The 26,781-nt window shown below is 43.6% G+C and overlaps 1 protein-coding gene across 2 annotated transcripts in view; it reads left to right on the plus strand.

The window, feature by feature from the left end:
- The window catches only part of eea1 (early endosome antigen 1), a 68,883-nt gene extending 42,391 nt beyond the window's left edge, over positions 1–26,492 (plus strand). The window contains exons 15-30 of one of the 2 annotated variants that reach the window (XM_060923763.1): positions 108–311; positions 424–624; positions 1,374–1,487; positions 2,796–2,951; positions 3,144–3,283; positions 6,022–6,352; positions 8,404–8,505; positions 8,593–8,787; positions 8,973–9,155; positions 12,329–12,514; positions 12,622–12,753; positions 14,515–14,700; positions 16,567–16,805; positions 16,938–17,058; positions 21,264–21,362; positions 25,276–26,492. In XM_060923763.1, coding sequence (XP_060779746.1) covers positions 108–311; positions 424–624; positions 1,374–1,487; positions 2,796–2,951; positions 3,144–3,283; positions 6,022–6,352; positions 8,404–8,505; positions 8,593–8,787; positions 8,973–9,155; positions 12,329–12,514; positions 12,622–12,753; positions 14,515–14,700; positions 16,567–16,805; positions 16,938–17,058; positions 21,264–21,362; positions 25,276–25,398 — 2,712 coding nt within the window. In that variant the 3' untranslated portion in view covers positions 25,399–26,492. The remainder of the gene's footprint in view (positions 1–107; positions 312–423; positions 625–1,373; positions 1,488–2,795; positions 2,952–3,143; positions 3,284–6,021; positions 6,353–8,403; positions 8,506–8,592; positions 8,788–8,972; positions 9,156–12,328; positions 12,515–12,621; positions 12,754–14,514; positions 14,701–16,566; positions 16,806–16,937; positions 17,059–21,263; positions 21,363–25,275) is intronic. The other variant, XM_060923764.1, reaches the window with a different exon arrangement.
- The last annotated feature ends 289 nt before the right edge of the window (positions 26,493–26,781 follow it).

The raw sequence follows: 26,781 nt of genomic DNA on the forward strand, positions 1-26,781 counted from the left end.
CACTGACTTGTATCATCCTGGACATAAAACTAGGTATATTGCTTAGTAATGCTGAAAATGTACATGTTGCTCTTAACATATATTATAGTTCATCATCTGTCTTGTAGAATGACTTGGAGCAGGTGCTGCGTCAGATCGGCGATAAGGACCAGAAGATCCAGAATCTGGAGGCCCTGCTGCAGAAAAGCAAAGCCAGCCTAAGCCAACTGGAAGCTGAAAGAGAAGACCTTTGTGCCAAGATCCAGGCAGGAGAGGGGGAAGCTGCTTTACTTAACCAACTTCAGGAAAAGAACCACACCCTACAGGAGCAGGTACAGGAGACACACTTGTACATACATATATAGAACATGGCTAAATAAAGCTTCACTGTGCTCTGTATCTTTTTTTTTGGGGGGGGTACCCTATCTTTCTGTTCTCCTATAGATAAGTCAGCTGACGGAAAAACTGAAAAACCAGTCAGAGAGTAATAAACAAGCCCGAGAGAACCTCCATGAGCAGTTACAAGAGCAGAAGAGCCAGCTGCGCTCAGCACAGGACCGCTGCCAGTCCCTGGAGAGTAACATAACAGACCTCACTGCCCAACTCACCCAGAACAAGGAGAGACTTGCCCAGCTCGACACCCAGGTGTGTTATGATGTTAAAAAAAAAAAGTGCAATGATAAATGTATAAGATTTTTACGGAAGCCGCGAGAGGCCCTTCATATAATCCTTTTTTTTATTCACCTTGTTATCCCGAGATAACGACATCATTAATTCAGGATCTCGAGAAAACAACAGAACTAATTCAAGATCTCGAGAAAACAAAACCGTTATTCCGAGATCTCGAGAAAACAAAACAATTATTTCATGATCTCGAGTAAACAGCTGAGAAATGGTTCATTCAGGGGCGCCAAGAGACTTGTGATATGCTGACTTTGGGGCTATTTCTCATTCTGTATAGACGCAACTTTGGTCATTAGAATGTCTGGAATAATCGATCACCTAATAAGGCAATATTTTGATCAGGGGTTGACACAGGGAGAGATTGCATTAAGTCTTTTAATAAGGGATAATTTCAAAATTAGTCCGCGGCACCTCTGCAGAACTCTGACTCACGGGGGGGGGCAGCTCTGCTAGAAATCTCAGCTGTTTTCTCGAGATCATGAAATAATTTTGTTTTTTCGAGATCACGGAATAATTCTTTTGTTTTCTCAAGATCTCGAATTAGTTGTGTTGTTTTCTCGACATCCTGAATTAATTATGTCGTTATCTCGGGATAACAAGGTGAATAAAAAAAGATTATATGAAGGGCCTCTCGCGGCTTCCGTAGATTTTGTTGGAACTATAGCTTATAAAATAATCATGTGAAATAATGATGGATGTTTAATTACTAGATAAAGGCGAAAACAGAGATGCTGCTGTCAGCTGAAGCAGCAAAAACTGCCCAGAGAGCAGATCTAGAGAGCCATCTTGAAACAGCCCAGCATGCATTGCAAGACAAGCAGCAGGTAAATAACTAATAATCTACCTTTGTGCTAATACAAACTAGGGATGTTAACTGATGACCGTTTGACCGGTGGTTGACCGAATCAACGTCAACCGGTTAAATTTTTTTTGGTTGTCGGTGAAAAAAAAATCAATCGTTTTGAAGCTGCTGATTTTGGAGCGGAGAACCTGGAATTCTGTATTGTAAATGCTTGGGCCATGCCATGCGGTGTAAGGACGACAGCTGACAAATCAGAAACACCCATTCAGTCATGTCCCGCCCCAGTTAAAGACAGCTGACAAATCAGAAACACCCATTCAGTCATGTCCCGCCCCAGTTAAAGACAGCTGACAAATCAGAAACACCCATTCAGTCATGTCCCGCCCCAGTTAAAGACAGCTGACAAATCAGAAACACCCATTCAGTCATGTCCCGCCCCAGTTAAAGACAGCTGACAAATCAGAAACACCCATTCAGTCATGTCCCGCCCCAGTTAAAGACAGCTGACAAATCAGAAACACCCATTCAGTCATGTCCCGCCCTCCCGCCCCAGTTAAAGACAGCTGACAAATCAGAAACACCCATTCAGTCATGTCCCGCCCCAGTTAAAGACAGCTGACAAATCAGAAACACCCATTCAGTCATGTCCCGCCCCAGTTAAAGACAGCTGACAAATCAGAAACACCCATTCAGTCATGTCCCGCCCCAGTTGAACAGAGCTGCCACTTGGCGAAAGAAGAAAGTGTAGACACAGGCTTTTTAGCTCACAAATTACTATTTTATTTTTTTTTTTTTTAATTATTATTAGAAGGCACATGGAGTTTAGTCCTGCCTTGGCCAGTGCATATTTGAAAGTATGTTTCGGTCTGTAGCCAACAATGCATGTTATTGCAGATCATATCTCTCCACACAAACTAAAGGCGCAGATGCCGACTTTTTCACGGCTTTTTCATGGACTGTAACGGCATTTGCTTATGTAGTAATTTTAATACAGAATTTACTCTGATGAAATTATTCAGACACTCCAAGGCCCCCCCCCCCCCCCCCCCCCCCCCGCCCCTAAAAAAAATCGGATCTGCACGAGCCGTGAAAAAGGCGCGCTGTTTGCATCCCTGTTTAAACTCATAGGTTAACCGACTTTAACCGGCTAATGAGGCTCGGTGGTCGGCCAAGATTTTTTTTTTTTAGTTTTCGCCATCCCTAATACAAACTCCATCGATGATAATAATTTATGACTGTTTAGTATTATTGGTGGGTTGTATTACCCTTTGTACATTTATCCTTGAGTTTAAAAACATAGGTAGTATTAATGCCGTGTGCTTGTGTGTAGGAGGTGAGTAAGGCTCAGGCTCAACTCGAGGAACAAGGCCATCGGCTGCAGGAGAAGCAGGAGCAGTGTTTGCAACTAGAGGCCATTCTGAAGGAGATCAGAGAGAAGCTGCTGACTGCGGAGCAGACGACTGACACCCTAGAGAGCCAGGCTAAGGTCAGCAGTACACACCGGGTCTAATCATTCCCATGAGTACCTTCATCTAGCAGGTTTTCTATTCTTTGCTGGAACTGAGAATTCCCCTGCTACTATCTGTTCCCTGCTAGCTCAAGCCATAGTTTTATTTCCACATTTTGGGCATAAATTCTCGTCACAGCGTGTTCATGTACTTATATGTATGTGTGGCAGAAAGCAGAAGCTGAGTTAGCGGAGCTGCGCTCGGGTAAGGAACAAGCGCAGAAGGCGCAGCAGAGACAGCAGCAGCAGCTTAGTGAGCTGGAGAAGAGGAATAAGGAGCTCAGTCGCCAGCTGGACACTGAAAAAGAAGGGTAGGCCTTTCACCTTTCAAGCAAAGCTAAATGTGTTCCTGTCTTTGAAGAGTGATACGAAGGGAGGACGGTGAAAAGAAGTGTGACTTAATTAATCAAGCTTCATCGAAAGTCATGTTATATTGACAAATGTAAATGGTTGAGATTTAGGTAATGAAAATGATTTTATTTCATAAGAGCATGCACATGGTAGGTTTCTGTCTGTTTTTAAATTTTCAGATCATTGATTTTGTTTTAAATCTCAAATCCAGTCTGCTATTACTCACAGCTATGTGAGAAAAGACTTCCTGTATGATTAGAAAACACACGTTTTCTTACTTTGTGATCTGTGGTGTCAATCAGAGCCAGAGTAACACAACACTTGTGCGCTTGTATTATTATATCTTCTATTACTCAACCTGCACAAGTGCACTGCAAATAAACTAGACGGGAGTGAATTGGGATGATTATGGTTCTGAGTCGTGTTACAGTTAAAATGTGAAGTTTCATTTCTTGAAAACAAACGATATGAACACCATGAGACAAACGGTGTGTGCACAGTCCACTCTCAGCACAAATTGATCATAAAAGGTTATTAAGTATTTGGAGCTTTGACCAGGTCCTTCCCATGATAATTTGTCATATTTTTTTAACCAACCATTTCATCATGAATGAAACCATTTTCTTTTGTAATGATCAACCCTGATTTCCAGAAAATGGGTTGCTTGTAGCCTGGCAAGCCAGACTAAATGTGAATATTTAGTCTGGCCTCGCTCGTAGACATTTCCGAAGGGTGGGGGTGGAACAACCCGCTGTCTTTCAAACTGTCTCTGTGCATATAGGCCAACGCTCTGACCAATCAGCGCAACAGTGACTGTGACGTAGTCAGAGCGACAGAAAACAGTGGGGGAGGCCTTGAAATAAGTAATTTTTCAAAATGCGTATTAATTAATAAACAGGTTCTAGATATTAAGAAGTTTGGAGATAATGACCACAAGTTTGGAGTCTGTACCACATACTTGACATACACTCTTATTTTTTTTTTTCAAGTGTTTGCTTAAACTGTTTTTGAGAGTTTTTATTTAGTGGTGTTTGGTGAAATAATTTCCCTTAAATTTAAAATGACGGGAAAATAAGAGACGATCAAAAAGTAATGTTTCAAAGCTGTTTATTAACTCTTCGTACTGCACAAACTAGCCCCATCCTTTTGGCTACGAGCGGAGCCAGCTGGTAGATCAGACTTTTGCCATAGCCGGTCGGCAAAACAGCGAAAACGTCCTTCTTGAAAAGGAATGAGTGGAGAGCCTCTTCCTGCTCATGTTTCAACGAAAACTCCAAGTCTAATTCTTCTAAAACTGATTCCAAAGCGGAGTCAAACGTGTGCTGTTCACTAGCCCGTAGCCATCTTTCCTGTTGCGCTTTCTCCAGCGTCGCGCAGCTTTGTCGTCACTCCTGCAAAAGCCCGCCCAAAGAATCCAAACAAAAACCTTGCGTTGTGATTGGCGGGCACGATTTGATGCCCGGGGTGTTTTGTTTATATGGTGCGAGGCTAGACCCACTCGCAGGCAAAAATATTTTTGGCCGCTAGGCGGGTGGGTCTAGTTTACTAGGCTAGGTTGCTTGGGCTTTTTATCCCCCGCTGGCCAAAAGGCCTGAAGGGGGATTACGTCATGGCGATTTCCGTCCGTCCCTGGAAAGGTACCTACTCACCTTCTGAAATCAACTCCTCTCACAATTTTTGGAGGAATTTCACCAAATTTGGCAGGATTCTTTGTTGTATGTCGGTAATACGCATATTGTAATTTCGTTAAATTCGGTCACATTTTATCAGAGTTGCAGCCCTTGATTAACAAAATTATACTCTTGACAATTTCATGTGTGTTTTTCCTTCTGAAATCAACTCCTCTCACAATTTGTGGAGGAATTTCATGAAACTTGGCCTAAGGCATTGTTGTATGTCGGTAATACACATATTGTTTTGTTCAATTCGGTCGCATTTTACCAGAGTTGTGGCCCGTGATTAACAACCTTGTCCTTTCACAATTTCATGAAGGTGTGCTTGCCTTCTGACGTCAACTCCTCTCTCAATTTTTGGATGGATTTCTCGAAGCCTGGCAAAAGGCCTTGTTACAGTATATGACAGTAATACGCATATTGCGACTTAATTTTGTTTGTGAAAATTTTCCCAGAGTTTTGACCCTCGATTAAATAACTTGTACTTTTGACAATTTCATGAGGGTGTAGGTTCTTCTGAAATCGACTCCTCTCACAATTTGTGGAGGAATTTCACCAGACTTGGCAAAAGGCTTTGTTATATGACAGTAATACGCATATTGAAATTTCATTTAATTTGGGCAAATTTTACCAGAGTTATGCCCTTAATTATTAACAAACTTTGGCAATTTCTTCAAGGTGTGTTTGCGTTCTGAAATCAACTTCCCCCACAATGTTTATCCCCCGCTGGCCGAAAGGCCCGAAGGGGATTATGTTGTGGCGATGTCCATCCATCCGTCCGTCCCGGGAAGGGTACTCACCTTCTGAAATCAACTCCTCTCACAATTTTTGGAGGAATTTCACGAAACTTAACCAGGATTCTTTGTTATATGTCAGTAATACGTATATTGCAATTTCGTTCAATTCAGTCGCATTTTACCAGAGTTACGGCCGAGTTGCCAGCGGGGGATACTGTGCTCTCAGAGCACTCTTGTTTATTCAGTGTTTGAGCTGTGCAACAAGGTGTCTCTTCATGCTTCTCTCAGAGCTGCAACTCTGCAGGAGGAGCTGCAGAAGAAGAGCTCAGCTTTGGGAGGTGCACAAAAGCATGTGGAGAAGTTGGAGCAGGAGCAGAGTGACCTTAAGGCAAGACTAGAGAAACTCACTGAGGAAGGACGCATGCAAAAGGTGGAGCTGGAGAAGACGCTACAAGGGATGAGCACAGAGCACCAAAAAACCCAGCAGGAGAGAGACGCACAGGCTAAAGAGCTGCAGAAGGTGAAAGAGGCTCTAAGTAAGGCTTTCACATCCCTGAAGGAGTGTCAGACCCAGCTGGAGAAAGAGAAGAGGAGCAGTATAGCAGCTCTGGACGAGAAGGTGGGTTCTGGTGTGTTGGTTTTCCTTCAGAAGAACTCACGGGCCCCCAGTTATCCAAGATGCACAATGTAGGATTTATCAAAACAAAGTTTCCAGGCAAATAAAATGAAAATAAAATTTAATATAATTACTAACACATTTGTGCTTGCGCACAATTCTTGCTTCACTGAGCGTTGTCACACATCATGCCATGGATAGTGTGTGTTTTAAGGCCAGAAGCAATTTTCTTAGCGTTCTAAGTGGTTTACCACAGCTAATAAATTTTGCCCATCGGTTGTGACTCATGCTTGTAGCTGAAGTTGGCGAGGGAAACAAAGCAACAATTATGCATGTCCAGTTGCTTATAACATTTGGGGTTTGGCTACAGGTCCTTTTCAGAGGGAGAAATTGGAAATAAAATGGGTTTTTCCCATCCATCATTGAGTAGGAATATACCCACAGTTTTGGATATAATTCCTCTTGGCCCAAACTCTCCGTCACTGCTACAATGATGTAGAACAGACCAGGTTCTACCAGAACAGGCATTCCACACAATGGCTGGTTTTCCCAACGTCATTAGCTTGAACACGTTCTTTTTGTGGTTAAATTGCCATCATAAAATGAATTAATATAAATGCCAGGGTTTGTATTCCGTTAATGTACAGCTGACATATAGTGAACGTTTGTTAACACGTTCATTACATTAAAAATGAAATAAACACTGATCAGTATCGGAATCTCAGGGAAAAAAAAAAAATCTCGTTTGCCTGTTTCCCAGTGACACTAAATGTCCGAGTTCTTTTTTAGGTACCGTTTGAAGGGATGTCTACAGGTCATATATGGTTAATTGTCGTCATGTCTGTATTTATTTAAACAGTGACATGCATACTCACAGTTGCTTACACTTGTGTGTATGACCTGTGAAGGCTTTTTTTTTTAAATAAATGAATCCCAATTTGGGCGGCACGGTGGTGTAGTGGTTAGCGCTGTCGCCTCACAGCAAGAAGGTCCGGGTTCGAGCCCCGTGGCCGGCGAGGGCCTTTCTGTGCGGAGTTTGCATGTTCTCCCCGTGTCCGCGTGGGTTTCCTCCGGGTGCTCCGGTTTCCCCCACAGTCCAAAGACATGCAGGTTAGGTTAACTGGTGACTCTAAATTGACCGTAGGTGTGAATGTGAGTGTGAATGGTTGTCTGTGTCTATGTGTTCAGCCCTGTGATGACCTGGCGACTTGTCCAGGGTGTACCCCGCCTTTCGCCCGTAGTCAGCTGGGATAGGCTCCAGCTTGCCTGCGACCCTGTAGAACAGGATAAAGCAGCTACAGATAATGAGATGAGATGAATCCCAATTTTGAAACTTTTCCACACAATGTTGATAAAGGAGGCCCTTTGTGCATATAACAATTATTTGTTACATGTTGAATGCAGTGACTGTTCAAGCTACTGTGCAGATTTTTTTTTATATTAATGTTATGTATTAACATTAATATATTAAGGTTATAACATGAAACTTTCTTTTAGTTATGTGTTATGTCTCATCTCATCTCATTATCTGTAGCCACTTTATCCTGTCCTACAGGGTCGCAGGCAAGCTGGAGCCTATCCCAGCTGACTACGGGTGAAAGGCGGGGTACACCCTGGACAAGTCGCCAGGTCATCACAGGGCTGACACATAGACACAGACAACCATTCACACTCACATTCACACCTACGGTCAATTTAGAGTCACCAGTTAACCTAACCTGCATGTCTTTGGACTGTGGGGGAAACCGGAGCACCCGGAGGAAACCCACGCGGACACGGGGAGAACATGCAAACCCCGCACAGAAAGGCCCTCGCCAGCCACGGGGCTCGAACCCGGACCTTCTTGCTGTGAGGCAACAGCGCTAACCACTACACCACCGTGCCGCCCCCTTTTAGTTATGTGGAGCATTATTTTAGAATTTATGAGCACGTAACTAAACATGGGCAGGTTATCAGTAGAAATATGACTGCAGTGTAAACAGACAGTAAAACAAGTGATCTGGAACTATAATCTTTCTCGTTTTGTTGAGGTAAACACTATTTCTCTCTTCTAGGAGAAAGCTCACCAGAAGGCCCAGCAGGAGCTTCATAAGAGTGTCGAAGCAACAGTTAAAGAACTGAGCACAGTCAAAGCTCAGCTGGGGAAAATGGCAGAGGTGAGAAGATGCAGTATCAAACGGTATTTTATACTCATTAATACCTGGAGCACAACTTTTTCATTAACTTGAGTGGAATTGGATTAGGCGGAGAAGGGGCTTCAGGCACAGCTGAAAGAGCTGAGTGCCCAATTGAAGCAGTCTCAGGATGCACTGAAGGAGAAGGAGAAGGACAACCAGCAGATCCAAACACAGCTAAAGACAGCCCAAGGATCCTTCAATGAGGAAGTGAAAAAACTCCAGAGCCAAGTGGCAGGCCTGCAGACCGCTCAGACAAAGAAGGCATGTGCTGTTAGCATCATATGCATTCGATGATGATGTACAATTCGTCATTTCTGCCACCTGGAGCGTTTTTCAGCAGTGGTGTCACTCCAGTAACTTGCATCCATTAAAACAGCTAATCTGAAAATCGTTTAAAGCTTGAATAAGCTGTGTCTTAGAATAACAGAGGTTGTGTGTTGATGTAGGTGGAGGAGTTGACTAAGCTGAAGGAGCAGATGACTGTGCTGTCTGAACAGCTGGGTTCAGAGAAAAGCCGCAGTGCAGAGCTGCAGAAAACCTGTGACAGCACCAAGGAGAGCTTGGCCAAACTCCAGTCTGACTATTATGGCAAGGAATCTGAAGTCTCTGCTCTGCGCCAGGACCTCAAGGTTAGTGTGTGTGAAACATTCACACTGTAGTAGATGCAATCAGCAGTTTGTAACAGCACAGTATTTTTAAAATGGACATCTATACAAAACAAGAAGTGGCACAACAGAATTTGTGGTTCTAGTTTATTACATTTTTAACAATTTCAATCCACCATCGATGAAAATACGGCAAGGTGAAAATAACGTAGTCATCAACTCCCTGAAAACGCACCCTGTATGATCTGTTATTTTGTGTGTACAATGTTTTTACATTGAATGATGCGGTTCGTGCAGACCAGGGGTGCCAGGTTGAAATTGGTCAGGGGGCCAGATTGTTTTCAAGTGGGACCTCAGGGGGCCGCATTACCGGCGTGACAAGACCAAACACTAAACAAATAGACATACTATTTGATATCATTTATGAATATAAATATTATTTATAAATGTTTGTTTTTTTAAATAATAAAAAACCAACAAAATGGACAAGGACACATAAAAACACAACTAAACTGTAAATTACTTTGATCAGATTTATTGACAACTTGCACATAAAACCATGTCAATACACAGGCCTAATTAGGCCAATTAAAAAAGATGGCCCTAAGTAGCCCTAAAGAAGTCAAAAGATGTGCCAAGGTTAAGTACTCCACCAACAGGCCAAGTGACTAAATATTCACTAGAACTTAATAACAAAAAGACATAAATAACAGATGGTACATTAACTTAAACAACTCCCACAAACTCCCACTCCCACAAACATACCCTCCCAATCATTACTTCACAGCACTATGTTACATGGGCAGACAAGCCAGCTACATTTTACATGTCAAAGCCAGAAGCCTTTTATTTTTCACCAGCTTGTCCACATTGGGGGACAGGCTCTGGGCCGTGGCTATTTTCATGACATCATTGAGATGTCCATGTGTCATACGATTGCGCATTTTCGATTTATTAATATTCATAACTGAAAATGCCTGCTCACATAAATATGTTGTCCCAAACATACAGAGTATTTTACCTGCAAATGCAGTGACAGTCGGGTACTCAGGTGGCAACGATTGGTAGAATGATTCAATACCAACAGATTTGTACATGTCCTTCAACCGCGTGCAGCATTGCAAGTCTATCAGTTCCATTTGCATCGCCTCGGGGACCTCAGAAGCATCCGTGGTGAATGGAGAGCCAAAAAACGCAAAGTCCTTTTCCAGTTCAGTGAAAACCGTGAATCGATTGGCAAACTCGTGCATGAGACCGGAAAGCAAGTTTGCATACTTGTCCATGCTCTGATGACTGACAGACAGAGATTTCAAACAGGGGAAGTGGGCTGCATTGCGCTGACAGAGCTGTGCCTTCCATAACGCAAGTTTACGTTGAAACGCACGGACACCGTCGTAATACTCGGTAACGAGTTTGTTGCGACCTTGCATATTAACATTCAATAAGTTCAGGTGTTCGGTAATGTCCACTAAAAAGGCAAGGTCCCTGGTCCATTCGGTGTCGTCCAATTCCTCCACAGGCTTCCCTTTAGCCTGCATGAACTCGGCTATCTCTTTGCGCAATTTGTAGAACCGTTTGAGCACTGCGCCTCGGCTCAACCAACGCACATCGGTGTGATAGGGAAGGCCCTGGTGGATGTCATTTTCAGATAAAAATGCATCGAATTGCCGGTGGTTGAGCCCTCTCGCTCTGATAAAATTGACAGTGGCAGTATAATTTAAAATTTAAACAGTCTGTGGCGCGAATTGGACCGATGCAAATGGCAGGGCCATCAGGCAAATCTCCGCCTCTGACGTCAATGCGATCGGCAGTGAAAGACAGGTAATTGTTCTGTAATAATTGTTCAATGGGGTGCGGCAGACATTGATGGCTCTCTGCCGGCCGAACGATTAGAGGGCCATCAGCAAGGGGGCCGGATTAGATGTTCATTCGGGCCGGATCCGGTCCGCGGGCCGCCACCATGGCACCAGTGGTGCAGACAATAGACCCCTTTCACTGACGTCACCTGAAACCGGAAGTAAACAGACCCTGCGCCATTTTGGAAGACCAACAAACTTGTGATTAGGGGAAAATAACGGCAGCGGTATGTGAACCCACAAGAATAAAGTGGAGTGGCAAACGACTTAAACAAACAAATCTGAGCTGTTTTATTTATGATTTATTGGCCCAACAGTAGACTTGAAAGAAACCTGTGTGAGACTTGGCAAAAAACTGTGGATATAATGGATAAGTCTGTGCATGATCTGCGGACACTTTGAGGTAAGCAAACGCAAGAAATTCAGATTTAAAACATGCTAAATTGGCCCCACGTTGATAACTGTATGAGGAGCAAGCCTCCCAGACTTCTACAATTTAATAATAATAATAATTTAGGATGGTTTGGGGCTTGCTCGCTGCTGCCAGGTTGGTTGTTGAGTAGCCTGACTTTTTTTTTTTTCTTGCGTGTGGTATCATTGTTGACGCGAGGTTGTTTTTTGAACATGCCAATGCGGACACGATTTCCCCTGATGAGTTATGACTTCAGACGCGATGCGTGTGTGGAGTCTGCGTGATATGTGCGTAAGATAGGCTTCTCATGTGTTTGGAGATCCACGCTCCGAGACAAGCGCAAGTGCACACACCCCCAAGGGAAAAAAAGGGACCCCCCCGAAAATATCGGCATAGTTCGAACACTGAGTGTAGGCACTGGGTGTAAACAACAAATAGTTTACAATGTCTGGGTAGCAAACAGATGGCAGAATTGGTGTCCGGTCCTCCTTATGTTTCCATTCTCCCTTGCCGCGAGTCTTATCATATGGGTCAAACCCATCAATCACAGCGAGTTTCTCCACATACCGTGCCCTTTCTGCAGCTGGTAATGTACTCACATAACCAGAATTATCATCCATCGTGTCACTTTACTCTCGCTCGTACTTTGTTTTATATTGTGAGTGCATGTACTTGGTCTTCCAATATGGCGCCTAACAAAATCTCGCGGCGCGGTGACGTCATGTGATCTTAGCCCCACCCCCAGTGTGATATTTAGTTTCTCTTTTGAGCAGACAAAAAATTATACAACTGTAACCTTTGGTACCGAACCACTGGCCGGTGGTCCAAAAAAGTACAGTTTAAGTTTTGTGAATACCAAATGTTCCAGTACATTGTAGAGTGGGAAACGAAGCTTACAATTCAGCAGTGACGCAGCTTGTGATGTATAGGTACGTGAGGAAAAGCTAGCTCTGACTCAGGAGGAACTGGTGGCCAGCACCAACCAGCTGAACAGTCGCGAGGTCCAAATCCAGGAGTTAAAAACAGAACATGCAGCACTGAAGAAAGACTTAAAGAAGAGGGACGAGAAGCTCAAACAGCAGGAGGAGGCTCTCCGAGAACTACAGAAGCAGCAGGTACTGCCAGCAGGCCCTTCATTGTAAGCCTGAGCAGAAAAACTTTTAGATACATTGTTCACCTCCGTTAATCACGACTCATTCCGTGTGTGTGTCTGTGTGAGCAGGAGCTGATGCAGGAGGAGCTAAAGAAGGAGCGTTCTCGGGTGGAGGAGATGAAGGAGGCTCAGAGTGGGCTAGAGAAAGAACGGAACAGGCTAAACGCTGAACTCAAAGCTCTGGCAGAAAAGAGTGAGAAGGTCAGTTACTGAGCCATCCTTCCCCCAGTGCTATGTTGTTATCCATGAAATAATGTGATATATAAAAATAATAAATTAGTAGACCTTTGTTTGATTATATGTAAAACATTACACAAGGTGTAAAATGGCTTTGGACTGCAAGTGTTAATTCTTAGGCTTTGATTATTTATTTGAAACAATCTGAATATTCATAATCGTTCTGGTATTGGATCTTGTTAAAGGTCCCATGGCATGGTGGTTTGTTGATGCTTTAAACGGGCTCGTGGAGGTTTCCGGATGTTATATCCGCAGCCTTTCTCGAAATGAACCCTCGGTACGTAGATATAGCCTCCTGGGAGAAAGCCCCATTTCAGCGCTTTTCCCAGTGCGTCGTTTTGCTAATGAGAAGCAGGAGGCGGGGAAGGGTAGACGGTGGGGGCGTGCCATGGGGGAGGGGGAGGGGCTGCCGTCTGCCTCCCAAGCCGGCCGAGAGCGCTCCTCGTCGGGCACAGCCAGGCGGGCGAATGCCCTGGTCCGTCCGCCCTGTCTAAAAAAAATGGTACAACTCGAGCCCATGGTAAAACTGGGACTTTGTCATTTTTTCCCGCCTGAGGCCCATGGTAAAACTGAGCAGTGGGACTTTGTCATTTTTTTCCGCATGAGGCCCATGGTAAAACTGCACTTCCAGGAGGGGCTGCCGTCTGCCTCCCAAGCCGTCCGAGAGCGCTCCTCGTCGGGCACGGCCAGGCGGGCGAATGCCCTGGTCCGTCCGCCCTGTCTAAAAAAAAAAAAAAAAAATGGTACAACTCAAGCCCATGTACCTGGCTAACTGCAGGAAGCGGTTAGCTGCACAGCTAATGTAGCCATTGCTAGGCTAACGCACCGATTTTAAAACACGGCAAAACGACCAGTTATACACTTACTTGTTCGGTGTTTGTGGCTGATGCGGCAGGGATGCTTGGTACAGACCCAGGCTTCAGTGACAGTTGATGTGCAAAACCTGCCCTGTACTGTCCCAAGTTGTGGAAACATTCATCAGGAAAATGCTTCCGACAAACATACACCGTCTTAGGTAGACTCGACGGCGTATTATTGAAGTAAATAAAATTAAGCCACTGCGTCTTCAGGGGCTCTCCCGTCGGCAGTAAAAACGGACTCCTTTGTGTGTCGTCACATCCATGTACAGCGCAATTTCCATGATGTGTCTTCTATGGGCTCCTCACTACAAAATGTAGTCATGTGTTCTGCGCATGCGCAATAGGCTTCGTGCATGCGCAGTAGGCTTGGTAGGACAAACAGCAACTTTTGAGCTGGGCGGGCAATCCATACAGTGGGTGGGAATCCAGAGGGGGGGCGTGGGGATCATCTCCCTTGCTGACGTAGGCAAGGAAAGAGTTTATCAACGCGCCGTTTTGACGCGCCATTCTCAAAATGTTGGGCATAGTTTGGTTTACACATTATGAAATATCTAGCCACTGGGGTGACTTAAGAAGGTCAGAGGAACTCATTTTAACGTTAAAAAACCTCAGAAAGTGAAAATTTCATGCCATGGGACCTTTAAGACGTTTATTTGAGGTGTATAACCAAAAAGTTCTCTTGCACCTCTCAGTTCCAAGCCCTCCTTATTTCTTGGCAGATTACTGTTCGTAGAGATGCTATGAAAATCACAGTTAACAGTAATCCCTCCAGGAAGTAATTATCTAGAATTATATTGATTATCTGATGCAGGCTAGTTTGCTTATATGTGTGTGTGTGTGTGTGTGTGTGTGTGTGTGTGTGTAGGAACTAAAGGACCTGCAGGCAGCGAAACAGCTCTTGCTTCAGCAGAAAGTAGATCTACAGGGCCGAGTGGAAGCGATCCAGGCAACGCTCGAGCAGGAAAAGAAAGCGCATCAGAACACCCGCGAGTCCATCACACAATCACAACAGCAGCACAAAGCAGAGACTGAAAAGCTGCATAAACAACTGGTACACACATTTGTTTCGAGTAGATTTGGAGCTTGGGTGGGGCAGTGGTTAGCACTGCCGCCTCACAGCAAGAAGGTTCCAGGTTTGAACCTCACAGCCGACGGGGGCCTTTCTGTGTGAAGTTTGCATGTTCTCCTCATGTCTGCATGGGTTTCCTCCGTCTAAAGACGTGCAGTTAGGTTAACTGGCTACTCTAAATTGCGCATAATAATAAATAAATTGCCCGTAATATAATAATCCAGTAGAAGCTTATCAGAGCAGCCACGTCACTGCAGTGATATACCGTACCAGATAGATTTGATGACAGGTTTACAGTATGAATATTATCAGTTAGAAAATAATAAATATAATACATGGGTCTCAGAGGGTCTGGCTAACATAGATTTAGTATGGATGTATGATGTAATTGCATAAATCACAACCTGAAGGATTTCTTCGTATGTTCAAAATATTTCTGGTTGTATTTTACAGTGATGCCTGAGATTGGTCAGATTTGCTTTTGAAGTGTGCAAAGTACAGGTTTAGTGTTCAGTGGTGTTTAAAGATGTAAAAAGCTCAGTGTCCAAACATGGAAGAAGGTTTATAAGAGTTCGTACTCAGTTTTCACTAACTGTACCTTTTTAAACCAAGCACCCCCCCCCCCGAAAGGCCTGAAGGGGGATTATGTCATGGCGATGTCTGTCCGTCCGTCCCGGGAAGGGTACTCTCCTTCTGAAATCAACTCCTCTCTCAATTTTTGGAGGAGTTTCACAAAACTTGGCAGGATTCTTTGTGATATGTCGGTAATACACTTTTGTTAAATTGGGTCACATTTTACCAGAGTTACAGCCCTTGATTTAACAAAATTATAATTTGACAATTTCATGAGTGTGTTTTCCTTCTGAAATCAACTTCTCTCACAATTTCTGGAGGAATTTCACAAAACTTGGTAAAAGGCTTTGTCATATGATCGTTATACACACACTGAAATTTCATTTAATTTGGGCAAATTTTACCAGGGGGCGGCACGGTGGTGTAGTGGTTAGCGCTGTCGCCTCACAGCAAGAAGGTCCGGGTTCGAGCCCCGGGGCCGGCGAGGGCCTTTCTGTGCGGGGTTTGTATGTTCTCCCCGTGTCCGTGTGGGTTTCCTTCGGGTGCTCCAGTTTCCCCCACAGTCCAAAGACATGCAGGTTAGGTTAACTGGTGACTCTAAATTGACCGTAGGTGTGAATGTGAGTGTGAATGGTTGTCTGTGTCTGTGTCAGCCCTGTGATGACCTGGCGACTTGTCCAGGGTGTACCCCGCCTTTCGCCCGTAGTCAGCTGGGATAGGCTCCAGCTTGCCTGCGACCCTGTAGAACAGGATAAAGCGGCTAGAGACAATGAGATGAGATGAAATTTTACCAGAGTTTATGCCCTTGATTATTAACACACTTGTACTTTGGCAATTTCATCAAGGCGTGCTTGCTTTCAGAAATCGACTTCCCTCACAATGTTTATCCCCCGCTGGCCGAAAGGCCCGAAGAGGAATTATGTCATGGCGATATCCGTCCGTCCATCCCAGGAAGGGTACTCGCCTTCTGAAATCAACTCCTCTCACAATTTTTGGAAGAATTTCACAAAACTTGACAGGTTTCTTTGTTATATGTCAGTAATACGCATGTTGTAATTTCGTTCAATTCAGTCGCATTTTACCAGAATTATGGCACAGTTGCCAGCGGGGGATATTGTGCTCTCCGAGCACTCTTGTTTATTTTTGGCAAAGGGTTATTTGGGCACCGTGAAAATAGTTGCTTGAATAATATCACAGCATACGCACAGTTTGCTGCTACTCCAGTGTTACACTCTCTCTCTCTCTTTCTCTCTCTGTCTCTGTCTTTTTCTCCAGACATTGGAAGCGAAGGCTAAAGAGGAGGTGGAGAAGCGGAAGGAAGAGGCTGAGGCAAAACTCACGATGCAGGTTTCTGCGCTTAATGAGAATGTTGCCACATTGAAGCGGGAGTGGCAGAGCAGTCAGCGACGTGTGAGCGAGCTGGAGAAACAGATAGATGAATTGCGTGGAGAGATAGCTGTGCTTGAGGCCACTGTGCAGAACAACCAAGATGAGAGACGTGCCTTGCTTGAGAGGTTAGGAATGGTCGATCTACTTTTTTTTTTTTAATCTCCCTTCCTGCCCTGCTTTAAATGCTCGCTCGCTCGCTCGCTCACTCACTCACTCCCACTCACTCTCTCGCTGTGTTTCATGGTGCTGCACTCTAGGTGTGTGAAGGATGAGGGCGAGATAGAGAAGTTACAAGCCAAAGTGGTGGAGATGAGGAGAAAACTAGACGACACCACAGCAGCTATGCAGGAGCTGGGCCGAGAAAATCAGTCCTTACAGGTCTGTCTTATACACCCACACGCTGCATATCACCCACCCACCCACAGTCACATGAAAGTGAAAACCTCCTGCTCCGTTTGCTTTTTCTGGTGGGTCTTGATGCACGGCTCTGATGGATTTTTTTTTTTTATGGCGCTTAAACAGCCTTGCTTACAAGTCAGACGTCTTTCTTACAGGCATTTGAGTTTGTAACATCATAAAATAAGTTGTGTGTTTGTTTTAATAAATAAATGCTCACTCAGTATTGAAATTCCGAAGTTAATTTATTATTATTATTTTATTTTATTTTTTTGCAGAAATTCAAACATTGTCTGGCATAGTTTTTAAAAGTTCATATGCAGTAGCCTCATGCAGTAGAGCTTGTGTTCACAACTCATCTTGTCACCAGTCACATTATTATAATTATTAGTAAACCTCAGGCTTTCACACAATACAATACACATTTGATTCATAAGGTAATGACTTGACAATTAAGAACACCTATGAATCTGCTGTGCCTTCTGGTCCATTCTCAGCTAATAAATTACGAACCATTTCCCTGTAAAATACTTGCAAAATATGTATGAAATTTCCCTCCAGATGTGTGTATGCTTGGCTTTCTCGGTCACCCTCTGTAATATGCTGCCTGGCTCAGTAACATAACTACATATGCTATGGTGTGGTCACGTGGTCCGGCTCAGCCAATTGGAGCGTGAAAATCAATCAACAAATATAACGTCGCTTCCAGTCATGCTCGACCCAAATCGGAGACAATTTGACATAATTGGATTTGCAGCCAGTTATGGGCAGTGGAGACGGTATAAATTGTTTGAATAGTGAAAGGCACGGGTTTTTTTATTTTTTTTTGGGGGGAGAGGGGTTCCTTCCTGGGATCAAGTAGCTGGCGCAAACCATCTGTGTAGGCGGTGAAAACCACCGGTTGCCGGCGCTTGTGGCCATCTCTGCAAGCCTATTAAACTATGAAGTTTAAAAATCAATTTAAAATATGAATTATATTTTATATACTGGCTATTAATTTTTTGATGATAATTATTTTACAGTTGTTGCACCAGTTAATTTCAAATATTATCTTTTAAGTTTATAGATCAGTCCAAAGCATTGGATCGTTACGCCTATAAATGTTAAGCTATGTTCCTCCCTCCCCCGAAAAGAAGCATGATTTCTGGGAAATGTTGATTTTAGGGTAGATGTATATATTTACAGTGGTGCTTGAAAGTTTGTGAACCCTTATAGAATTTTCTATATTTCTGCATAAATATGACCTAAAACATCATCAGATTTTCACACAAGTCCTAAAAGTAGATAAAGAGAACCCAGTTAAACAAATGAGACAAAAATCTACTTGGTCATTTATTTATTGAGGAAAATGATCCAATATTACATATCTGTGAGTGGGAAAAGTATGTGAACCTTTGCTTTCAGTATCTGGTGTGACCCCCTTGTGCAGCAATAACTGCAACTAAACGTTTGCGGTAACTGTTGATCAGTCCTGCACAACGACTTGGAGGAATTTTAGCCCATTCCTCCGTACAGAACAGCTTCAACTCTGGGATGTTGGTGGGTTTCCTCACATGAACTGCTCACTTCAGGTTTTTCCACAACATTGCTATTGGATTAAGGTCAGGACTTTGACTTGGCCATTCCAAAGCATTAACTTTATTCTTCTTTAACCATTCTTTGGTAGAGCGTCTTGTGTGCTTAGGGTCGTTGTCTTGCTGCATGACCCACCTTCTCTTGAGATTCAGTTCATGGACAGATGTCCTGACATTTTTCTTTAGAATTCGCTGGTATAATTCAGAATTCATTGTTCCATCAATGATGGCAAGCCGTCCTGGCCCAGATGCAGCAAAACAGGCCCAAACCATGATGCGACCACCACCATGTTTCACAAATGGGATAAGGTTCTTATGCTTGAATGCAGCGTTTTCCTTTCTCCAAACATAATGCTTCTCATTTAAAGCAAAAAGTTCTATTTTGGTCTCATCCGTCCAAAAAACATTTTTCCAATAGCCTTCTGGCTTGTCCACGTGATCTTTAGCAAACTGTAGACGAGCAGCAATGTTCTTTTTGGAGAGCAGTGGCTTTCTCCTTGCAACCCTGCCATGCACACCATTGTTCAGTGTTCTCCTGATAGTGGACTCATGAACATTAGCCAATGTGAGAGAGGCCTTCAGTTGCTTAGAAGTTATCCTGGGGTCCTTTGTGACCTCACTGACTATTACACGCCTTGCTCTTGGAGTGATCTTTGTTGGTCGACCACTCCTGGGGAGGGTAACAATGGTCTTGAATTTCCTCCATTTGTACACAATCTGTCTGACTGTGGATTGGTGGAGTCCAAACTCTTTAGAGATGGTTCTGTAACCTTTTCCAGCCTGATGAGCATCAACAACGCTTTTTCTGGGGTCCTCAGAAATCTCCTTTGTTCGTGCCATGATACACTTCCACAAACATGTGTTGTGAAGATCAGACTTTGATAGATCCCTGTTCTTTAAATAAAACAGGGTGCCCACTCACACCTGATTGTAATCCCATTGATTGAAAACACCTGACTCTAATTTCACCTTCAAATTAACTGCTAATCCTAGAAGTTCACATACTTTTGCCACTCACAGATACAGTATGTAATATTGAATCATTTTCCTCAATAAATAAATGACCAAGTAGATTTTTGTCTCATTTGTTTAACTGGGTTCTCTTTATCTACTTTTAGGACTTGTGTGAAAATCTGATGTTTTTGGTCATATTTATGCAGAAATGTAGAAAATTCTAAAGGGTTCACAAACTTTCAAGCACCACCGTATGTGCAAAGTCAGACGCATTTGTAGCACTGGATTCTACAGCTCTGAATGTGAGTGCAACCCCAATTAGTTTCTCTTCGGTGTCTACCAATCCAAGTGAGTGACTGATTGATTACTGTCTCCTACACACAGCTACATCAGTGTATGTTCCATCAAAAGTTAAATTTTGGTGAACTGTTTAACTGTGATGGAACATTTTTATGTTTTACACATGCATTGTTCTAATTAAAACCAATAGCAAAAGGTGTGCTGACCGATATCTAAACATTCTTGTGAAGCATAGCTCTCCTCTGTATGATATACATTTCAGATGGACTCGCTGCCTCATATCCTTTACTAAACATGCTCCAATTTTTATTTATTGTGATGGAGTTTGACCAGATTTTTGGTTGATTTTGGCATCTTTTGCAGTGGAGCCGTATTGTCCAGCATTTTATATAGTCTTTTTTTTTTTTTAGATGCACATCTGACTAGGGATGTTAACCGATGACCGTTTGACCGATGGTTGACTGAATCAACGTCAACCGGTTAATTTTTTTTTGGTTGTCGGTGAAAAAAAAAAATCAATCATTTTGGAGCGGAGAACCTGGAATTCTGTGTTTGTAAACGCTTGGGCCATGCCATGCGGTGTAAGGACGACAGCTGACAAATCAGAAACACCCATTCAGTCATGTCCCGCCCTCCCGCCCCAAATTAAAGACAGCTGACAAATCAGAAACACCCATTCAGTCATGTCCCGCCCCAGTTGAACACAGCTGCCACTCGGCGAAAGAAAAAAGTGTAGACACAGGCTTTTTAGCTTACAAATTAATTATTATTAGAAGGCACATGGAGTTTAGTCCTGCCTTGGCCAGTGCATTCTGAAAGTATGTTTCGGTCTGTAGCCAACAATGCATGTTATTGCAGATCAGATCTCTCCACACAAACTAAAGGCGCAGATGCCGACTTTTTCACGGCTTTTTCATGGACTGTAATGGCATTTGCTTATGTAGTAATTTTAATACAGAATTTACTCTGATGAAATTATTCAGACACTCCAACGCCCCCCCCCCCCCCCCCCCCCCCCCAATAAAAAAAAAAAATCGGATCTGCACGAGCCGTGAAAAAGGCGCGCCGTTTGCATCCCTGTTTAAACTCATAGGTTAACCGACTTTAACCGGCTAATGAGGCTCGGTGGTCGGTCAAGATTTTTTTTAGTTTTTGCCATCCCTACATCTGACACACAATGATTTCCAAAAACACAAATGGAATCCAGCATGACTGGGAAATAAGGTGTTGTTTGTCCACTCTGCCAGCATCATCATATAGCGGAGTTCATTGCTGCATCTTTTGTAAAGATTTATTTTTCTCAGAAACACTGCTCGGTGGATTTGTGGTTGTCATGCTGTGCTGTTTCTCTTGGTGCAGATAAAGCAGTCACAGACCCTCACACGGAAGTGGGCAGAGGACCACGAGGTGCAGAACTGCATGTCCTGTGGGAAAGGCTTCTCTGTCACCATCCGGAAGGTGACTCTGTTCTCTATACCTTCCTTTTTCTCTTTCTTGCCTCCTGCCCTCACACCCACAGACTCTCACGCGTGTTTGATGGTGCCGTCTGATCAAAGCACTAAATTAATGCTGCGTTAATGGTTTACTACAGGGACCCACTTTCAGACAGGCGGCATTTTTGTGTGGGTTTTTTTTTTCTTTCTCCCCTCCTCTGAGAACAGACAGTATTGTCCGGCAGCACTTTTATCTTCTCCAGCACGTCTCCTAGTGAAAGCAGCAATGAAGTGCTGATAGTGAAACATAGTCTAATCAGTGAGACTGAAAACACTCAAGTAGTTGTTTACTTTACTTGTCTGTCTCCACGTAAATCAGGAGTGTTTGATATCTGAACTTTAAGGATAGCATTTAACAGTTGTGTTCAAAGGCGAAATGCTTGTACTTCACTTGAAACGCGACATGATCGCCAAAGTCTGTTAAAGTGCATATCACGGGTAAATTCAGGAGCAAGATCAATGTAATTCTCCTATTTTATATTAAACTTTGGTCAAATATCTGTAACATTCTGCATTTTGTGCAATTTTTTTTACCTTGCGCAATACCAGAAAAATTCAGTTGAAATCAAGCCATTTGAGGTGAATTGGTCCGCCTCTGAAAAAACTTGCCATTTGGATTTCCTGGCAAATATTGATTTTCGTGACGTCGCGTGCGGGACGCCTCCCTCTGAATCCTACGTCAGCGCTGGTTTGTTTATGAGAAAACGACCTGGTGGTTTTCTGCAAATTTCTTCAACGTTCTCACGTAATTATTAAAATGGTTAACAGATGTATCGTAGGAGGGTGTAGCAACATTACATTCTTCATCCAAAGGTGAAGTAACATTGCGCTCAGGTGACAATTCCATATTTCAATGCAACATCGCTAGCTGCTAAACTTGGTCTACACAGGCTGTGCACTGAAACCGTGCAAAGCTCGCGCAGCCTGCTGGTGCTTCCGCAGGTAACGTCACGAATCTGGCTCCAGACTCCCTTGGGATTTTTCCAGACACGTTTTGTTATTTTATTTTTTTCTGCTGTAGACAGATGGCCTTGTGCAAAATTACCCTTCCGGATGAGTGTGTAAAGGGACATACTTTCATATAGAAAAAAAAAAACCCGAATTTGGTCCAGGATATGCACTTTAAGCCAGATTAGTCTAAAATGCAGCCAGAAATCCACGATGAAAGAAAAGAGCAGATTCTCTTTTGAAATGTTTGCTATTAATGCTGCACATGCCAGCGCAGTGTTAACAGAATGTCACAAAGCGTGTGCATTGTATGGACAGAATGCATGGAGGCCAGTTATGTCACTGTTAGAACATGAGACATTTATTAATCATTCTACAATGACTGGCAATAACGTGACAGCTGAGCAGCGATGGGAATAACGGCGTTAGAAATTAACGGCGTTACTAACGGCGTTACTTTTTTTTAGTAACGAGTAATCTAATTAATTACTTTTTACATCGTTATAACGCCGTTCCTGTTACTTACAATAAAATACTATGCGTTACTTTATTAAAGCTGTTCTCATCTAACACGCTGCTCGTTCAGCCTTTCTTTACTCTGCTTTCGTGTGGGGCGGGGAGACACGAGACAACGGCACAGTAAGCCAATCAGAGTAGATTTGGACAACATACGTAGGTAGGCCACGCCTACTGCACTACTGCGCGCTCTTTCAATCAGAAGACACAGCGATGGCGAGCGGTCAGCCCAGCACTGCGCTTTCACACTGGAAATACAGCCATTGCTTTTCATTACTTGAAATAAAAGGCAAAAATGTGTCCGTGCAATGCACATTATGTCGAGGAGCAAAGCGTTTGTCCTCGTCAGTGGCCAGTAATTAGTAACGATTTTAATAACTACAAAAATATATTACATTTGATAGATGTCTTCTCACATTGTCCCACAAAAATATTAATATAGTGTAGATAATGTTACTGATTGGTTCTGTTAAGTGTCCATTTCAGTCATTAAACACATTTAACATTCACTTCTATTATGATTACACTAGTTGAATTTGATTGATTTTTTTTTGGGGGGGAGGTAACAAAATGTAACGGAATAATTACTTTCCCTGGTAATTAGTTACTTTAATGACAAAGTAACTCCGTTACTAACTCGGTTACTTTTTGGGAAAAGTAACTAGTAACTATAACTAATTACTTTTTGAAAGTAACGTGCCCAACACTGCAGCTGACAACCACTGCCCTTAGAACTCTGACTGACTGTGTAAAGCTGAGTGTGAGTGGCTTTTGGGTGATCGATTTGCACCATGCCTCACAGTGTGAGGGAGGGGAAAAAGACCCTCTGAATTTGTGGCAGATCACAGAATCCAGGGACACATGTCGGCCCAGGGGCATTTTGAGTTATTGACAGATTCAGAAAGTACAGTTTCTAAGCTTTCCAATGATGCCTTCCATGTGGAGATCTGACAATATTTGAAGAATGTGTGGCCTTTTGAAAGTGTATACTTCTTAAAACAGAAAAGGGAGAAAATCGCCCTCAAAGTTTTCCATCTCAGCTACTCTGGGTGTAGGGCGGGCACATAATGGTGCTCATCTGCATGACATTAAGGAAAGCCCTACCCCCTACGAGCTAGCACGATACTACTTTCATGTAAACAAATCACCACGTCAATTTTCCTTCCATGCAAAGTATGCCCAACACAATTATGAAGTACAAAAATAAGTCCTAAAGTATACTTTAACGTTTTGTGGTTGAAAAATTACTCACACCGTAAGAAAGAAAAATAGCACGATGATGACACAACTAACACAACGCTAGTTTCATGTAAAGCCTCGGTCACAACTGGCCGTATGTGCTCCTACGGCTGGTCTACATGCAAAAAACGCAAGAAACACACGGAGAGCGCGCGCGTGAAACGCACGAGAGCGCGCGCGTGATGTGCTGATTTTCGAGCCGCAGACCGGCCGCAGAGGTTCTTTGCCATGTCAAACAAACTCTACAGGCGCTTACGGTTTTTTCAGGTTGCAAGACAAACTTACGGCCAACGCGCGTCTTTCTCCGTGAACAAAAAAAAAACGCAGCGATTTGGGAAATGCCAAAAATCACACGGCCAAAAAATCGTACGTCCGGTTGTGACCTAGGCTTAACCAAACCACAACACTCTCCGTTACATGCAAAAATAAGCACACAGCCTTAGATTAATAAACTTACCCCATCAGAAAGAGAAACGGCGCCTTGCACACACCAATGCCTCCGATGGAATAATGTAGTCCTAGAACGGTCCGTGTATCATCCGATCATTCAAGTATTCCATTCAATCTGGAAAACGAGGTTGCGGGGTTTTTTTTTGCTAGAAATGGTGATCTCCGATGTAAATACCATGTGTCTGTTTGCTTCGCGGTGTGTCGGCTCCTCTGCGCTCTGTTTAGCTAACTCATTCCATAGTGAAATCACACGCCTGTATGCAGGTTAAGTAGCCATGCGCTCAACTCGGATCATACAGCTGAATTGCGGAAAAAAAAAAGCAAATGACTTAAAATCATGATGTGAATGGCCCATATGGTAATTTACGCACACCCCCCAGCAGGCTACAGTCCTGACAAAAACGAGACAATTTGCAACAAAAAATGTATGCTTTTCCAACAAAACAGTCTATTATCTGAAATACTGATTGCATTCTTCAAGATCTCAACTTGCACATGATGGAAAAAAACAAAAATCACAAATTTCGAAAAAAAAGCTTCTTTTGCGATTATCTCGGATTCGTTTCGGCCGACATGTGTCCCTGGATTCTGTGATCTGCCACATTTTTAACTATTACTTTTCAGAATACAGAACCGTCCAGGGGCAGATATTTCTGAAATGGTGTAGCATCTGATTGGTTTGTTATGCTGTAACTCAAAAGTCTGACTCGCTGTCTCTCCTCCAGCACCACTGCCGTCACTGCGGGAACATCTTTTGTGCCGAGTGCTCAGCCAAGAGCGCCCTGACGCCGTCCTCTAAGAAGCCAGTGCGGGTATGCGAGGCCTGCTACGAGGAGCTGCAGGGCTAACCGTCCTCTCCCAGCCTGCTGCTCTGCCACACACTCGCCATGAACTCTTCCTGCACAGGACAGCAGCCTTCCCAAACTCTGGGAGCAGGAGTGGCAGAGCTGCAGGAATGAATGAGGACTGGCCAGATTTGATCCGCTCACTGGGCATGAGGTGACCTGAGAGAGTGAGACGCTGGAGTCCTCACCCGAGCAGTGCCTTGGTCACCTCTAGGGCCATTTGGGGTTCCAAAGAATCTAAAAGGGAAAGTAGTGCAGTATTTTAAAGTGTTCATTTCTAATGGAATGTGTGTTGGATGAGATTTCTCACATGCTTTGTGCTTTGGGTACCAGGCTGGAAGATTTGTATCTCGAGCTTTTTCTCTTCTGAACAAAGCAGTAGTGAATCTGCCAGAGTGGCATCCAGACTGCGAGTGTTCTGTACAGGCTTCACGGACAGGTCAGGTTAGTGCACCCAGGCAAGAAGAAAGCAAAGAGGTGTGAAAAATCACATCGCAAACTAATACCACTTTTCCAGCTGACAGCATGATTGATCGTTGTTATTAATCTGAATCTGGAATTATTCAGTCAAGTACTATTTTTCCACTGCCTAATGGTACTTGTGAAAGTAGGAGGAGTTAACCAGAGGTTGTGAGGCGGTGACCATTTCCCCTACAATGCAATTACGGTGAACACTATCAGCAGCAGGAATGCGAAAGCTTCAAGGTGTGATTTAACATGAATATTTAATAAGAATATTTACTTGTGATTTGGTTTTATGTGAAGAGACAGCAAGCGTTTACATAGGAAGCAGACACTAATAGTGAATAGTGCTGTTCCATACAGCCTGGCAGAAAAGCCATTATAACTGTCTGTATTTCTTTGACTCAAGTGATGACACGTGACACCTCTCTCTCTCTCTCTCTCTCTCTCTCTCTCTCTCTCTCTCTCTGCATTTGACCGATCAGTGTGGCCTGTACCTTTTCCAGCGTCACCCTCGTTTAGTACCCTGGCAAGAAGGGTAACCAAATTCAGTCCTGGTACATTGTGTTGCATAAGTATTCACCCCCTTGAACATGTTTTGTAGTGTTGCAGCGGGGGCGTGGTCAAGCGCCGGTCTGTGACAGGAGGGCGGAGCCAGGGAAGGTGAGTGGCAGAATCACTACACCTGACGGTAATTAACCTGTGTTTGTGTGTCTTCCCAGTAACCACGCCCTATTTAAGGAGGCAGAGGGAGAGCAGAGGAGAGCTCTTCCTGGGACAAGAACACAGCGTGCGTGTGTGTGTGTGTCTTTAACAGAATAAAACGGTATTGTTATACTGAAAAGTCTGGCAATAAAAGCCGATTCGTACCAGAAGCTTTGTCCTGCCGTCCTCTGTGCTCCACCCACACCTCAGAGAGCTCTA

This window comes from Neoarius graeffei, chromosome 6 (assembly GCF_027579695.1).
Source record: "Neoarius graeffei isolate fNeoGra1 chromosome 6, fNeoGra1.pri, whole genome shotgun sequence".
NCBI classification, from domain to species: Eukaryota; Metazoa; Chordata; class Actinopteri; order Siluriformes; family Ariidae; genus Neoarius; species Neoarius graeffei.